Source organism: Siniperca chuatsi, linkage group LG13 (genome assembly GCF_020085105.1).
Source record: "Siniperca chuatsi isolate FFG_IHB_CAS linkage group LG13, ASM2008510v1, whole genome shotgun sequence".
NCBI classification, from domain to species: domain Eukaryota; kingdom Metazoa; phylum Chordata; class Actinopteri; order Centrarchiformes; family Sinipercidae; genus Siniperca; species Siniperca chuatsi.
Genome location: NC_058054.1, coordinates 335,001 through 352,399, shown reverse-complemented (window position 1 = coordinate 352,399; position 17,399 = coordinate 335,001). Strand labels below are relative to the sequence as shown.

Below are 17,399 nucleotides of genomic sequence, written 5' to 3'. Positions count from 1 at the left end.
TTTTCCTCAGTGAAAGTGAAAAATACGCATTTAAAGCTTTCACTAAGTTACATATTTGAATCAGAAAGATGTTTTAGATAGATTTAGCTCTGCTCACCTGTTAGTATTCAACAAATGAAAAGATTACAGGAAGAAGTCTGTGGGCGACAGACGACGCTCAGGATGTGATCATCGGACAAACTGATGACTTCATTGTTAAACTTTCATTAATTATACAGAAGAAAAGTACTTTATATGCTCAATAATATTCACTGACTTTAATCGCCACAAAACAAACCAGAGAGAGAGACAATAAACAGACAAATGGAACAAAGAGTGAGAATACAAAAACAAACAAATCTATTTAAAAAGCAATAGAACATATCCATATATAAATATACACGTCTGTATATTACATCTGTTGACAGAATATATTCGACATGAACTTATAACAGAGTTGGAATGAACATTTATTTATTTCAGTGGATACTTATTTAATTTAGGGAGAGGTATTTATATTTTTTATTTTTAATATATTTAATCACTTGTTTACTTAATCAACCTATTTTATTAATATAATTATGACCCAGTTTGACAGTTTTTGTCCATAAATCCTGTAGAAAAACCAGATTTCTTTGCAATAAAAAGCATCGAGAGGATTAGCTCTTCGAACCTACTGACAGGTCTTTTACTTTGAAGGCCCCGCACAGAGGATGTGACGTAGGGCGGAAGTGCCGCTGTGTGGAGCAGCAGAGCAGCAGAGACTCAAACACCAGAAACATCAGCCTGTTTGTGTTCAAACTAGAGACATTAAGGCGCTCAGAGAGCCGGGCCGAGCTGTATGGCGGTGACAGTTTCCGCGGTATGAAGCATACAATTATTCTCTCTGTTTATCTGCTCTGATGGAGACATGCTAAGCTAATGCTAACAGGAGGGACCGGACTGACGTAAAGCTGCTTGTTGTTTTCTGGCAACAATTAAACTGAAATGAGTTTTTTTAAACGTCAAACACACAAAGTGGGAAATCAATGAAACTGATGAGCAGCTGCAGAGTTAGAGGAGCTAAGCTAGGCTAACATCAGAGAGGTTCTGGACGGTTCTGTTAGCTAAGCTAAGCTAGCTGTGCAGGTGAAACACCTGGACAGAGAAACAGGAAGTTCAGTCCGTCACCTGCAGATCCAGAACCGACGTTAGAAATGTGTGTCCGAGTCCAGCAGGTCTGCCGGACTCTCGGGGACAGCAGCAAACTGTCAGACAGCCCTCTTCAGACCGACCTGTCTCCTGCAGCTTCCGGTGTTTAAAATACATGTTTCTGAACGCAGCGTCTGTTGATTTAACTTCATCACCGTCTTTGACTTGAAGTTCTTCTTCTGCTGCGTTTCTAACCTGTATCAGCTGTCGGAGATGATGTCAGAGAACAAGCACGCTCAGGAAACCAGTTAACCAGTCCCCCAGTTAACCAGTTATCCAGTCTACGTTTAACAGACCGGCGACTCTTCGTCCCCGGTGAAACTGAAACAAAGTGCGGGTCCCGGTTTGTGTCCGGCGCTGCCCCCCGTGGCTGCTGGCGGAACTGTCCCTGCGGCGGTTGACCTGCAGAGGCCGCGGGAGGCAGCGCTGAGCCGGTTCTGCGGGATGATGTGCAGAAGAAGACACATCAGAGCTCATACACTCATCAACAGCTGTTTAATGTGAGCTGAGGTACCTGAGGGTGTGTTTGTTTTACTCACCTGTCGGTGGCGTCCACAGGGAGGGCCGGCTCTCATCATGGAGAACGGACAGAGCACCACCACCAAGCTGGGCCTGCCGCCGCTCACCCCCAACCAGCAGGAGGCGCTGCAGAAGGTAACGCACGTGCACACATATATATATACACACGCGCACGCACACACGGGACAAACAGGAAACACCTGAACAACAGAAACATCAGGTGCAGCAGCGCTCCCTGAGCCGTTTGGTGAGGATCAGTCACCTGACCTCAGCCCAGCGTCACACCTGTGCAAGGTCTCGGCCCAGCGTCAGTGTGTGTGTGTGTGTGTGTGTGTGTGTGTGTGTGTGTGTGTGTGTGTGTGTGTGTCAGAGCTGGTTGTATAATCTGAGCTGTGATTGGCTGTTTCCTGTCTGCAGGCGAAGAAGTACGCCATGGAGCAGAGCATCAAGAGTGTTCTGGTCAAACAAACTCTGGCTCAGCAGCAGCAGATCACCAGCCTGCAGGTAACACACATCTCCACCTGTCCGCAGGTAACACACACCTCCACCTGTCCTCAGGTAACACACACCTCCACCAGCCTGCAGGTAACACACCTCCACCAGCCTGCAGGTAACACACCTCCACCTGTCCGCAGGTAACACACACCTCCACCTGTCCTCAGGTAACACACACCTCCACCTGTCCTCAGGTAACACACACCTCCACCTGTCCGCAGGTAACACACACCTCCACCTGTCCTCAGGTAACACACACCTCCACCTGTCCTCAGGTAACACACACCTCCACCAGCCTGCAGGTAACACACCTCCACCAGCCTGCAGGTAACACACCTCCACCTGTCCGCAGGTAACACACACCTCCACCTGTCCGCAGGTAACACACACCTCCACCTGTCCTCAGGTAACACACACCTCCACCAGCCTGCAGGTAACACACACCTCCACCTGTCCGCAGGTAACACACACCTCCACCTGTCCTCAGGTAACACACACCTCCACCAGCCTGCAGGTAACACACCTCCACCTGTCCGCAGGTAACACACACCTCCACCTGTCAGTGTTTAATGTAACAGAAACAAGTAGGTCCTTAAACAGTTTTTGATGTTGACGACCTGAAAGTGAGCAGCTGATCACCAGCTGATCATTCACATATTGATCTGAATCAAAGTTTAACTGCTGGGAGATCAGCTGATCATTTCTCCAGAGTGATGAGTCTGTTCACTCACAAACTATCTTTGTATGAAGACAGACAGGCAGACAGACAGACAGACAGGCAGACAGGCAGAGAGACAGGCAGACAGGCAGACAGACAGACAGAGAGGCAGACAGACAGACAGAGAGGCAGACAGACAGACAGAGAGACAGACAGGCAGACAGACAGAGAGACAGGCAGACAGAGAGACAGACAGGCAGACAGACAGACAGACAGGCAGACAGGCAGAGAGACAGGCAGACAGACAGACAGAGAGGCAGACAGGCAGAGAGACAGGCAGACAGGCAGACAGACAGACAGAGAGGCAGACAGGCAGAGAGACAGGCAGACAGGCAGACAGACAGACAGAGAGGCAGACAGAGAGACAGGCAGACAGAGAGACAGACAGGCAGACAGACAGACAGACAGACAGAGAGAGAGACAGACAGACAGGCAGGCAGACAGACAGACAGAGACAGACAGGCAGAGAGACAGACAGGCAGGCAGACAGACAGACAGACAGGCAGGCAGACAGGCAGAGCAGGAGAGAGGCAGACAGGCAGACAGACAGACAGAGAGGCAGACAGAGAGACAGACAGGCAGAGAGACAGACAGGCAGACAGAGACAGACAGGCAGGCAGGCAGGCAGGCAGACAGACAGGCAGGACAGGCAGACAGACAGACAGACAGGCAGGCAGACAGGCAGAGAGGCAGGCAGACAGGCAGACAGACAGACAGGAGGCAGACAGGCAGAGAGACAGGCAGACAGGCAGACAGACAGACAGAGAGGCAGACAGAGAGACAGGCAGACAGGCAGACAGAGAGACAGACAGGCAGACAGACAGACAGGCAGAGAGACAGACAGACAGGCAGGCAGACAGACAGAGAGACAGACAGGCAGAGAGACAGACAGGCAGACAGACAGACAGACAGGCAGGCAGACAGGCAGAGAGACAGGCAGACAGGCAGACAGACAGACAGAGAGGCAGACAGAGAGACAGACAGACAGACAGACAGACAGACAGAGAGACAGACAGACAGGCAGGCAGACAGACAGAGAGACAGACAGGCAGAGAGACAGACAGGCAGACAGACAGACAGACAGACAGAGAGACAGACAGACAGACAGACAGACAGACAGACAGAGAGACAGACAGACAGAGAGACAGACAGGCAGACAGACAGACAGACAGAGAGACAGACAGACAGGCAGGCAGGCAGACAGACAGAGAGACAGACAGGCAGAGAGACAGACAGGCAGACAGACAGACAGACAGACAGGCAGACAGACAGACAGGCAGGCAGACAGAGAGACAGACAGGCAGAGAGACAGGCAGGCAGGCAGACAGACAGACAGACAGAGAGACAGACAGACAGACAGACAGAGAGACAGGCAGGCAGGCAGGCAGACAGACAGACAGACAGACAGACAGACAGGCAGAGAGACAGACAGAGAGAGAGACAGGCAGTTTTTGACTGCTCGAACATGGCGCCTCATCAGCTGATGTTTTATGATCAATACTCAGTACTTTGTCCCGCGAACGACCGACTGATGACTCAGTCACCACCGCCATCCGTCACGTGTGACCTGAACGCATCATCAGCATCCGACCCGAGGCCTGACAGGAAGAGGAAGACGTCCAGGACGTCGCAGACGCTAACTGTGTTTCTCCCTGTCTGTCTCTCAGATGGCGTCCCTGTCGATGGGTCTGGGCGACGCCCTGTCTCCCCTGCAGTCAGTAAGTGACGGCGTTCTGTGTTCGATGTTCAGCTCTTCAGTGATCGTTATAAATCACCAGCTCGTCGCCCGAAAACTGCACCGAGCAGCGTGGGAGACATTCTGACCTGTAGTCCAAAACACTGGATCCTACATTTCCCATGATGCACCTGGATAGAGTCTGTCATTAGAGCCTCCCTGCCACACGTCCAGTTAGAATTTCCCGTCTGTATTGAACAACTAATTAACAAGCGACAGGCAGGTTGAACAAAGTATAAAACTCAAATATCTAAAATAAAACGTTCAAAAATAAGAAAATAAATTAAAGTATATAGATTGTAAATGATAAAAATAAAAACAAATAATAAATGTCTGTAACAAACTGTATGTTAGACATTTGTAGTCATGACATCACTGTGACATCATCAGATGACATCATACAGCTGAGCAGGACTAACCAGGAAACATACAAATAAAATCAGTGTAGTGTCCCTTTAAGAGCACTGATGAAGTCACTCCTGATGTCACCTGATCGATCGTCTGTTTCAGTTTATCGACGACTTTCTTCTATATTTATAAAATCCAACATATGAGACTTTGTCAGTGACAGAAGATAAGTCCTGGACTTGTTTCTATAGTTGTCCCCCACAGTCCCCCACAGTCCCCCACAGTCCACCATAGTCCCCCACAGTCCCCCACAGTCCCCCAGCCCCCACAGTCCCCACAGTCCCCACAGCCCCCACAGTCCCCCCCAGTCCCCACAGTCCACCACAGTCCCCACAGCCCCCACAGTCCCCCACAGTCCCCCACAGCCCCCACAGTCCACCACAGTCCCCCAGCCCCCATAGTCCACCACAGTCCCCCACAGCCCCCCACAGTCCACCATAGTCCCCCACAGCCCCCCACAGCAGGGATGAAATGTGAAGTATCGTGTCTCTCGGTGTCCCTGCAGAAGCGTCCAAACTGCCGCTGGTTGTAGTGAGATGTTCTGGTTTTGGTTCGTCTGTTTGACTTCCTGTCTGCGTGTGTTCAGGTAGCAGCTCAGCGCCAGAGAGCTCTGGCCATCATGTGTCGAGTCTACGTCGGCTCCATCTACTACGAGCTGGGAGAGGACACCATCAGGCAGGCCTTCGCTCCGTTTGGACCAATCAAAAGCATCGACATGTCCTGGGACTCTGTCACCATGAAACACAAGGTCAGATGTCAACACACTGTCTTTACTATAAGTCTCTGAGTCATCCATTTTCCTCTTGTCCGGGGCCGGGTCGTGGTGCCAGCAGGCTAAGCAAGGTAGTCCAGACGTCCGTCTCCCCAGCAACGTTTTCCAGCTCCTGCTGGGGGACCCCGAGGCGTTCCCAAGCCGGATGAGGTATACAGTCTCTCCAGCATGTTGTGGGTCTCCCCCGGGGGTCTCCTCCCAGTTGGACGTGCCCGGTAAACCTCCAAAGAAAGGAGGAGGATCCCGATCAGATGCCCAAACCACCTCAACTGAATGCTTTCAACGCGAAGGAGCAGCGGCTCTGCCTTGAGCCTCCCTAAGGCTGAGCCCCCTGCGGGGGAAACTCATTTCAGCCGCATGCATCCACGATCTCGTGTCAGCCAAGACAGCCAACAATGTCCAGAGCTTTCAGCTTAGCCCGTACTTGGTACCAGAACACCTTAGGCCAAAGATCCCTGATCTACTTTGTGGTCGACAGACCTTGTAAACCCAAACGTGTAGTGAGAACGTCGAGAACTCCCACCTCCGAAAGAATTTCTCATGCATCCCGGGGGAGGACGGGGAAGGAGGAGGCAGCGTCTCAGACTCGGTGCCTGTCGTGGCAGCAACCTGAGACGGGGTCAAAGCTTCAAGTGTCCTGTAGTGAGGAGCAGACAGCAAAGCCTGATCAGAAGACCTGTAAGCTGCCGGTCCACACCGTCAGCTTCAGTCCTCTGTCAGTCCTCTGATCTGTTCTGCCACAGGATCTGTTCTGAGCCACAGTGAACCCGCTGGTACTGCTGAAGACCCAAGACAAATTTTTACATCAGACTGAGACCCGACTCTAGAACTTCTGCCAGCTGATAATCCAGAGGTTTAGTGACAATAAACTCACTGCAGCCGGCAGCATTTACACCACAGCATCTCAAAATAATCCACGATCTGCCTCACTGGTTAGGAGATCAACTTTTAGTAGATGAACGTAAACTCCAAACGTCTTTCCAGCTGAACTTGACGAAAGTCCAAACAGATCCAGAACAGAACTTTGTACAGAACCATCACCAGGCTCTTTAACAGGACCACGCTGCACTGGGATTTCAAGAAGCTCCCCTTTTTTTTTTTTTTTTTTTTTACTTTTTATTTTTGCATTTTTTAATTTTCACAATGAACAAGATAACAACTGGTGGGGTGCTACAAATACAGATCTTCCATTTGTTTCATATATTTGAGTGGGTTACATAGTTGGTCCATTTCCGCCATCGTAATTTACATTTATGTGCATCCAATCTCAGGTCGTGGGTCATTTTTTCCATTGTAAAAATTTCTGCCATGATATTCTTCCATTGGTCCAGACTCAAAGGCTTACTTTTCAACCAATTCCTCGTTATAACTTTCTTACTTGATATCAGCATCGCTTTGAATAGATGAATGTCTTCCTCTAACAACATCTTTAGTTAACAGGCCTAAATACAGAGTCTGTAGGTCATTCGATATTTTGTAACCCAAAATCTTTTCCATTTCTATTACAATAGATTCCCAGTAGGGGCGAATTTTTATACATGACCAAAATATATGAGAATGATTGACATTGACATCCCCGCAGAGTCTCCAACACTGTTGGTTTTTTTAACTGTTTGCTTTTAATGAGGGGTGTAATAAAGTATCTCACCAAGTTCTTCCAGCCAAATTCTCTCCATTGTCTGGAGCTAGTAGAAGTTTGTTGTAAAAGACAGATTGAATGCCAATCATTCTCTGACAGTTTAAGCTGCAGTTCTGCTTCCCATTTCTGTTTTATGTATAGTGAGTCAAACCTATTGCAATTTTGTAGACTTTTATACAGCCTGGATACAATTTTCGAAGGTAAATGTCTGTAAGCCCCTGTGACCATATCAATTAGTTCACTGCCCTCTTGAGAAAGGTGATTTTCAATGTCTGTATTATAAAGATGTCTTAGTTGGAAATACCTAAATAAATCAGAGTTTTCCAAGTCAAATTCTCTTTTCAAGTTTTCAAAAGATTTAAACTTTTTTCTGTCTGTTAATGTACACACTGCGGTGATTCCCTTGTCAATCCATCTTGTAAATGTGCTATCCATCTGACCACATTTGAATTTTGGAGAATACAATGGCCAGATCAACAATTTACAATCCTCCTCCATTTTGTATTTATTCATTGAGAAGCTCCCCTTTTAAAGTTTTTGCTTTATTTCATCCATTACTGGCTGTTAGCTCGCCAGGCTAATGCAACACGTCAGCTACACTGCCTCTCTTCCTGTTTCCCAGCAGGCATTGTGAATCTACTTGCAACACCTGACATGAGAGTCAGAGCAAGAAAGAGAGAGACTTTTCTTATTAAGGTCCATTTAAAAATATTACAACCCGAGCCGGGAGCTGCTGTCGGGAGCCATCGTGTTCAGGTCAGACTGCTGAACGGTCCAACAATAAAACTTTATTTATATAGCACTCATTCAAAAACAAAGTTACAAAGTGCTCTGCAGTAAAACAAAGAATACAAGAGTAAATAAAATTAGATCAAATAATTAAAAACAATTACAACATCAGTTAAGAGAAAGCCATAAGATAAAAATGAAGAGATTTAAAGGAGGATACTGAGTTTGGAGTTCCACAGCTGAGGCGCCGGGTGACGGTGTGAAGCCACTATCAGAGTCCTGATCAGGCTCATGGGGAGTTACCAGATCAGAGATCATGAACATGCAGGGCTTTAGAAATGAATCTAAAAACAGGTTCATCCTGTTGTTGCCGTCAGGTTTTCTTCATTAAATCTTCAGTGTGTTTGTGTCTCTGCAGGGTTTTGCCTTCGTAGAGTACGAGATGCCCGAGGCGGCTCAGCTGGCTCTGGAACAGATGAACTCGGTCGTCCTTGGGGGCAGAAACATCAAGGTGAGTCCAGATCCAGCTGTCCGGTACAACAGGGTGGTGGGTCCAGTTTAGACCATCACTGACCAGTACAGACACTTCCAGTTTAAGTTTGAGCAACAGTTGTGTCGTCATGTTTCAGACAGTCCTCAGATTTTTGTGTTTTTCCCTCCTGCTCGTCTTGCAGGTTGGGAGGCCCAGTAACATTGGCCAAGCTCAGCCAATCATCGACCAGCTGGCGGAGGAAGCGCGTGCCTTTAACAGGATCTATGTGGCGTCTGTCCACCCCGACCTCTCCGATGATGATATCAAGAGCGTTTTTGAGGCCTTCGGAAAGATCAAGTCCTGCATGTTGGCCCGAGAGCCGACAACCGGACGGCACAAAGGCTACGGCTTCATTGGTGAGCACAGCGGGCAAACATTTCTAACCACAAAGCTAATGTTGGAGAAATGATCCAGAATGTTAGAGGACACAACAAACTAAATGTGGTCTTTCAATCAAAGCTTTCAGTTGAGTTTGACAGTTGATTCTTAAAGACGTCTAGTGCAGAACAAGATAAAATCTCCTGCAAACAAAATGAAAACCTTGTGTGAACAAGATAATAACTTGACCGAACAAAGATTTGGATTTTCTGTAAACAAGATAACTTGTGTAACTGTCAAACTCAACTTTTAAGCCAGCATGGATGAGAAGTCCTGTAGGAGTTTGAAATGGCTGAAAGCTCAAGAACAAGCTAGTAAGTGGACCTTTAGTTGAGATGGTTTTGTCAACCAAATATATTCAGTTTACTGTCATAGAAGACAAACTAAAGCAGCGAGGCTGGAACAAGAAATTAACTGACTAATTGTTTCCGCTACTATGACAGTACTGTGGCTTTTGGTAACACTGACACTGAAACTATTAGTCGCTTAATCGAAAATTAATCTGCAAGAATTTTGATAGTTGATTAATCGTTTCTCATTTTTTAATCAAACTTCTCTGGTTCCAGTTTCTCAAATACGAATATTTCCTGTTTTTCTGTGTTTTCTGTCTCAGTAAACTGAACCTCTTTGTGTTTTGGACTGTTGGTTGGACAAAAACAAGATATTTGAAGACCTCAGAAACCAAGATGCAAAATTTTCACCTTTTTCTGACATTTTATAGACTAAACTGTTGATTGATTAATTAAGAAAATATAACCGATTAATCTATCACAAAAATAATCGTTAGTTGCCTCTTCTGGCTCCATCCGGCCAACTTCTGTCTTGGAGGCAGTTCAGCTTTTATTTCTTGGGTAACAGATGGATGAGTTCCCAAAATGTTACACAGTACTAAAAAACTAATCAAACAATTCAATCTTGGATCGTCTTGGTGCCATTTATAGCATAAACAGTATTTCAGTGTAATGGGGAAAAAGACGTCAGCTAAGAACCCAATGATCAAGACGGGTTTGAGCATCCATCATATTCGCTTCCAGGTTGCATCACAGACAGCTGTCATCTCATTTATTTGTTGGATAACGAAACAAACAAGTCCAAGTTGAAACTCGTTGAACTTTGAGTGCAAATGAAATCTGAGCGGTGCGCAATGCTGTTGTGAGGTTTGGTGTCTTCACTCTCTTCACAGGAAAACAAACTCTGTCTCTAACTACTGTATTTTCTCAAATAAAAGCCGGGTATCAAATACAGGCCGGGGGGGGGGTAAACTCCTGGTGCCTGTCATATCATGTGCCAACCAACGTAATATACATTTCCATCACTTCAGTTTAATAAACTCAACAATATCATCGTTATTTTCAACACTTTGTTGTTGTGGATTACTCATCTGAAGTGTTTTTGTCCGATTTCAGTCACTCACGTGTTTGTGTGTTAATGTCTCAGCCAAACTGTATTTTGTAGCATCTGATGGTTTTGTCTCCAGAGTACGAGAAGGCTCAGTCTTCTCAGGATGCCGTTGCCTCCATGAACCTGTTTGATCTGGGGGGTCAGTACCTGCGGGTGGGGAAGGCCGTGACTCCGCCCGTACCCCTCCTTGCGCCGACGACCCCTGGAGGTCTCCCCGCCGCCGCCGCTGTGGCTGCCGCCGCTGCCACCGCCAAGATCACTGCTCAGGTAACTCATGAAGCTCCGCCTACCAATGACAGAGGAGAAACAGGAAACACAGAAAATATGTGAACGCACCCTGGATGTACAAAGTGAACCGGATACAGCGTCGGGGGCGGGGCCCCGTTCATTCCTATGAAAGCTGCTCAGTAGCGCATGAAGACATAAAGTTCGACTTCTGGGTATAAAATTACCCGAGTCGTGCGGCCCAAAGAGCAGGCGCACTAGTGTTTCCTTTAACCCCGCCTCCCAACAGGGCGCTGCAGTCCCGCGGCTCTGATGCGCGTTCATTATGCCGAGGAAAATAACTCTGGATTCAGCTATTAGTGAATTTTACAACTTTTAGGACATAATGATTAAAATAAGGGCTATTTAAGGGTTCGTAGTTGCTGTAGCTCAAAGAAAATCATCCGCTGATTTACAGACGTCTCTTCACAATGTGAGTCTACGGGAAAAGTCTCGTCCTGTCATGCCAGCGTGCGTGACAGATTAATCAACGAATCCTAAAAGTACTACAGTATAACATGTGGTGGTACGGAGTACTGCAGTTGTGGCTGTAGTCCTACATTGAATACTGCAGTAGTGGATGTACTTTTCCATAAAGAAGTATGTATTCTGGGCAGTATTTATACTTATGGCAGTATTTGATATGTAGGGTAGTAGTTGATGTACTATATACTGAGTTTCTATATTCTCCACAGTATTTGATATATTTCTACTGTATCTCATATACTTTGGGCAGTAGTGTATAGCAGTCTATATCATTTTGCAGTACCTGATGTATTTCCCGCAGTATTAGCCTGAATGTATTTTGTTCTCTGGTGCGTTCAGGAGGCGGTGGGAGCGTCGGTGCTCGGGTCTCTGGCCGGACCGGCACTCCTCTCTCAGCAGCTGGGAGGACTTCCTCAGGCTGTCATGGCTGCTCAGGCTCCAGGTGTCATCACAGGTAGGAACACCTACAGCACCGCCCACACACATGTAGACCCCACCCCAACAATAACGAGACTGTCCAATCACATTAAAGATCTCCTGTCCACGGTGTCAGCGTGCAGCGAGTCATAGTCTGATCATATTCATCACAACAACATCATGTCTCTAAGCCCCTCCCACAGCGTCTCACACACCTGTAGACTGTCACCTGCCCTCAGTCCACACACCTACATACACAGAAGACAGCGTTCTTTGGATGTTCTGTTTAATACAGAACAATCAGCAGAACACGATTTTAAGATTCAAAGAAAATAACTGTCGCAGCTTGCAAAAAGGTTCATTACATATTTTTGTGAATGTTTGTTTTATTTTCCACTTGTGTAGCTGTAAGCTGTGTTTCCTGATTCAGGATAGACGTTTAGCGTTCTTTGCTCTTCTGTGCTTAGTACAAAGCCCCTGAAGTACTGAAAGATTATATTTTTCTATCTTAAGCGAACAAGATAACAACTTGTTGGAACAAGATATGGATCTTGTGCGAATGAGAAAATAACTTGCGATTACAGAATAATAACGTGTTTCTGAGGATAGCGAGGGCCTGAGGACAGCGGGGGCCGGATGCTTTACAGACTGTGAAGCCCCTTGAGGCAGATTTGTGATTTGTGACATTTGGCTATATAAATAAAATTGACTCGACTAGTGAGAACAAGATATGGATCTTTTGCGAACAAGATAACTTGTACAAAAGAGATAAACCCCTGCGAGAACAAGATAACAACTTGTGTGCACAAAATATGGATCTCGATCTTGACGAGGTAATGATTAGACGAGATAAAACGCTGAAATCTTTCAGGACTCCGGGGTCTGCGTAGGTGCTGAGACGTAAAGTGTCTCAGCCAGCAGAGGTCGCCTCCGTCCGTCCAGACAGACGGCAGTTTGTCCCAGTTGTTGTTTGTGTTGCTTCGTCAGAAGCATCTCCACTAATAGATTTTCTCTTTTATTGTCTTTTTTCTCTCTCTCTGTTTTTTCTCTCCTCTTCCCCCCTCTCTCGACCCCCAACATTTGCACCGACAGTGACCTCTTAACCCCTCCCCTTTGCTGCACACTGACCAACCAAGTGAAGAGGACTGTTTCTAGCCCCTCCCTTTAAACATAGCCCCTCATTCCTATTGGCCAGTGAGTCTCAGATCCTGTGTGATTTGTGGAGTTTCAGTCATGTTGTACAACACACCTGCACACATTCATGAGCAGTTTGGGGGGGGGGGGGGCATATTTACCTGCAGTCAGTGGGGTTTGTTCATCCTCCTCTGATCTTCTTAGCTTAAAGTCCAAAACGTGTGACAGCTTCCTGTTTCCTGAGATTATTTCTGCACCAATCGTAAGTATTAGTTTGAAAATTCAACATGGTCACTAGAGGAAGAACATTCAGCAGCTGAGTCTCAGTCAGGATGCTTCACACTGCAGTCTGTGGGTGCACTTGTTTACCGCTACTTGTTGGCTGGAGGCGTACCGCAGGTGGGTGGAGTTAATACCTTCTTTTACTGCTGATTGAAAACAGAAGCATAAAGTCAGTTTAAGCTTTGTAGTTTAAACTCCACCTGTCTCCTGAGAAGGGCGGTACAGGCGTGATAAACCAGTGCACCCAGTGTATGCTCTGGTTGGTAGAAGAGGCCGGGGGTCAGTCCCAGTCCGGTGGAGAAGCTGCCATCCAGGACGGGGTTCTTCTTCTCCGGCAGCCTGGGGCGGCTCCCTGCGGCCGGACCGCCGCCGCCCGTCTGACCGTCCTGTCCTGCCTGCTTCCTGTCTGTTTCAGGTGTGACCCCGTCCCGACCCGGCCTGCCTCAGGTGGGTTTGGTGAACCCGGTGCTGGCTACCCCCCCGGCACCCGCAGCCTTGTTTGGCTGTGAGGTGAAGAGGAAAGAGGAGGAGGAGCGTCAGCAGGAGGCGCAGCAGGACGGAGCCACGGAGCCGCTCAGCGAGCAGGAGCACATGAGCATCAGCGGCAGCAGCGCCAGACACATGGTGATGAGGAAACTGCTCCGCAAGCAGGAGGTACGAAGTCCTGCCCCCAGGGGTTAGGGTTCAACCCCCCTGCTGGAGACGCCCGGGCAAGGGGAGGGAACAACTCAGAACTTTAAATGCTTCCTTTTAGTAACGTCCAGAAATGTGTAGCAACTTAACTTAGTAAGCATTGAAAGGGAGGAACATATAAATGTAAGAGTAAGTGAGTAAACCAGAGCGGGTCCAAGCACCAGGACCAGCTCAGGACCAAAAGCACACCGGCACGAGGTGGCCGCTAAGACTTGTTGGTCTTGACTTGGGACTTAATTTGGAACCTGGTGGTTTGGACTCAGGACTTGTTGGTCTTGAGGGCGAGGGTTCAACACCTGCCCAGGAGCAAGGCATTAACAGCCAGGAGGGAGGGTTCAAGTTGCAACTTTAAAATGTTTCTAAATTTGTACCAAACATGAATGCAATTAACTAAATCAGTCAGCTAAGAAGGAAAAAGGTGGAGAAGTAAATAAATTCGTATATAAAAGTGAGTAAAGCAGCGCGGGTCCAAGCACCAGGACCAGCTCAGGACCAAAGGTCATTAGAATTTAGCTAAAATCAGGACAAATTTAAAACTGAAATCCTCCATTTCACGCTTAATTTGAGTATCAATAGTGTCATGAAATAGAAAATGGGGTTATTTACCTGCTCTCTGACTCCCCCGTCAGTCCACCGTGATGGTCCTGAGGAACATGGTCGGTCCCCACGACATCGACGACGACTTGGAGGGCGAGGTCACCGAGGAGTGCGGGAAGTTCGGCCGGGTGAAGCGCGTCATCATCTACCAGGAGCGCCAGGGCGAGGAGGACGACGCCGACGTCATCGTGAAGATCTTCGTGGAGTTTTCGGAGGCGGCCGAGATGAACCGAGCCATCCAGGCGCTCAACCGCCGCTGGTTCGCAGGACGTAAGGTGGTCGCAGAGGTGTACGACCAGGAACGCTTCGACAACAGCGACCTGTCGGCGTAGAACTCGCACACACAAACACACATATACACACATGCTCAGAACGTAGTGTAGTGGCCTCTTTCTACCTGTCAGTTTTCTATCGCTGTTTGTCTCCGGAGGAACTTTTCTTCTTCTTCAGTCTGTTGCTGTACAGGGTTTAAAGGACCACACCGCCGTTTGTCATGTTTTAACCACAAATCACAAAGATTTTCCATTCCTGCTGATCGTTTTCCAAATCAACTCATTTTGTAGGTATTTTGTATGAAATCTGAAAAGAAATCAGCTCTCTGTGTCGTCCAATCGCAGCCCTGCTTCAGTTCACCCACAGCGTTCTCAAACTGAAGGAAACTGAAGCGTTCAGCGCTTCGACACTCGGCCAGTGACACCGAGTCTCCAGTGTGTCACCGTGGTTACGTCACTTTCTCCCTGATTCAGCGTTTGAACGGACCGTTTTTCACACTTTTAGTATAAAAACAGTGAAAATATTAAAATTAGCTGAGAGACTGAAAACTCTTGTTGCTGCGTTCAGGGACGCTCTGACATCTGAGCTTTGAGTCTTGTAAAAAGCTCAGCAGGAGTGAAACAGATTTGAGCTGAAACATGAACGCGACTGCGGTCCGGATGTTACTTTACCTGTTTAGGTCCAGACAGCAGAAACATCTGGATGTTCGCCCGCTGACTGTGTTTATGAACTGACTGCTGCTCCTGAACGCACCACACCATCATCCAAACTAACAGCGACTTCGGTCTGTCCTCGTGGCTTTGCTCTCCTGTTGAACGGGGAGAAACAGGCACCTGGCCGAAGCAGGTCGACGGTGTGTTCAGGTGTCACACGCAGAAATATGTGACTGAAACTTTAGTTTGGTTTTTTTCCAACACGTGTTTTTTCTTCTCTTGCTTTAATCATCTTGAGCTGCTGTTTGATTGGCTGACAGTTTTAGATCAGAGCGAAGCGTCCTCGGCCGCCCTTCGATCGTCCAAACTAGCGTCCAGGTTCGATGTGATAAAGTATCGTCGTTAATGTCAGACGATCATTGATCGTATGTGATTCGGAAGGCAGTGCAGTCTGGCCCAATCCCGATCTCCACGCTCGCCGACTTAGAGGCGGGGCTTAGGGCTGGGGCGGGTGCACGAGGGTCTCTGCAGACTGGGCTGAGGGACTAACCCTCAGTTCGTAGCGCTGTGACGTTATACCGTTTCGGGCTCTCGCACTAACCGGGTGACGTCAGCTGCGTCTGCGAGGGCGCGGGGCTCGGGGCGGAGCTCGGGGCCGGGCCAGGGGTTATAACCCTAACCCGATGTTACTGAGACGTGACCAGGGAATGGGCAGACCAGAGAGGGTCCGGGTGGGTGGGGCCTCTGTGAGTCATGAAGGTCAGTTTGCGTTGTGGGTTTCGGACTCGTGTTTATGACGAGATTAACGTTGCTCCGTAATGATGAATGATGTTAAAACAGTTCCACAGTGTCGCTGTGTTTGACTCTACGTTGCCTTCGTCTCTGATGTCGTCGGTACGGCCCCCGCAGACTGCTGCTGCCCCTCGCAGAGCCGCCTGCGGAGGACCCGCAGCTCACGGTGACTGTTTCCTGGGCGTCTGGAAACGCATCAGCGCTACCGAAGCATTCTGACCCGTTGAATGAAATAACGGACCGAGCTGATGAAGATGTTTCCTGTGTTGAGCTCTCAGGGCCACCGTAGTTTTCTTTATTTGGACCCCATCAGCCTCCACAGACTCGTCTTCAGGAGCTCGACACAAAAACAAAATAAAATCACACAACATCAGCAAAACAAGAAAAGCCAAATATAAAGATCCGGAAACAAGTGAACATGGAAACACAGACAGCAGAAACAAACCTAAAGAAACCAGAGATGAATCAGCTTCTTGTGTTTGCTGCTGAAGCTCAAAATGATCTTTGTTTGTTTCTGTCGGTTTGAACAGAGCAGAGCGACTGGAGCTTTGTTTCAGGTTCAGCTTCATCGGCAGCTGTGTGTTCACAGACAGGGAAACGGCAAACATATATTTATATATTTAAAAGGTACGAGAAACGGCAGTAACAGATCGCTAACAGGCTGCTTCACCACAGGAGGTGGAGGCGAGGCCGTGAGCGTTAAACAGTGATGATACTCAGAAACTCGAGGTACTGTTCAGGACCAGGTCTGTGTCACAGGGCTGTTCTGACACCGGGGGCCCGGTGTTCATGTGCCGGCCTGCGGGCAGAAACTGTCCCCCCGTCTGGCTCTGCAGCGCCTCCCAGAGGGGAGGAGGGGGCACAGGTTGAGTCCAGGCTGTGATGGGTCTGCTGGGACGTTTCCTGACTCTGCACGAGTCCTGAACGGAGGGCAGGTCGGCACCGATGATGCGGTCCCGACTGTACGTTAGTCTGCTCCTGTCCCGTTTGGTGCCCGATCCAAACCAGGCACAGGACAGACTGGATTCATGCAGAGCGGAACTGGATCAGCAGCTCCTGAGGCAGGCTGAACCTCCTGAGCTGGAGCAGGAAGTCCATCCTCAGCCGGACCTTTTCGATGTTGGACGCCCACTTCAGGTCCCGGGAGACCGTGGATCCCAGAAACCTGAAGGCTTCCACAGCAGACACCGTGCTGTCGGATGTGGTGATGGGGGGCGGCTCCTGAAGTCCTTCGGCTGCAGGTCGTTCTGACCGCAGCTGAGGGCCGGCTGTCCGGGACGAGGCCGATGACCGTTGTCGTTGGGCGTTTTGG

At 48.3% G+C, this 17,399-nt stretch overlaps 1 protein-coding gene across 1 annotated transcript in view; it reads left to right on the top strand.

The window, feature by feature from the left end:
• Positions 1 to 312: 312 nt before the first annotated feature.
• puf60a (poly-U binding splicing factor a) overlaps positions 313 to 17,399 on the top strand; it is a 17,891-nt gene continuing 804 nt past the window's right edge. Inside the window, exons 1-11 of the mRNA XM_044219593.1 lie at positions 313 to 841; positions 1,729 to 1,824; positions 2,107 to 2,193; positions 4,570 to 4,620; positions 5,632 to 5,793; positions 8,604 to 8,696; positions 8,860 to 9,073; positions 10,573 to 10,763; positions 11,586 to 11,700; positions 13,495 to 13,733; positions 14,402 to 17,399. The exon at positions 14,402 to 17,399 is cut by the window's right edge and continues 804 nt beyond it. Coding sequence (XP_044075528.1) covers positions 821 to 841; positions 1,729 to 1,824; positions 2,107 to 2,193; positions 4,570 to 4,620; positions 5,632 to 5,793; positions 8,604 to 8,696; positions 8,860 to 9,073; positions 10,573 to 10,763; positions 11,586 to 11,700; positions 13,495 to 13,733; positions 14,402 to 14,701 — 1,569 coding nt within the window. The 5' untranslated portion in view covers positions 313 to 820 and the 3' untranslated portion in view covers positions 14,702 to 17,399. The remainder of the gene's footprint in view (positions 842 to 1,728; positions 1,825 to 2,106; positions 2,194 to 4,569; positions 4,621 to 5,631; positions 5,794 to 8,603; positions 8,697 to 8,859; positions 9,074 to 10,572; positions 10,764 to 11,585; positions 11,701 to 13,494; positions 13,734 to 14,401) is intronic.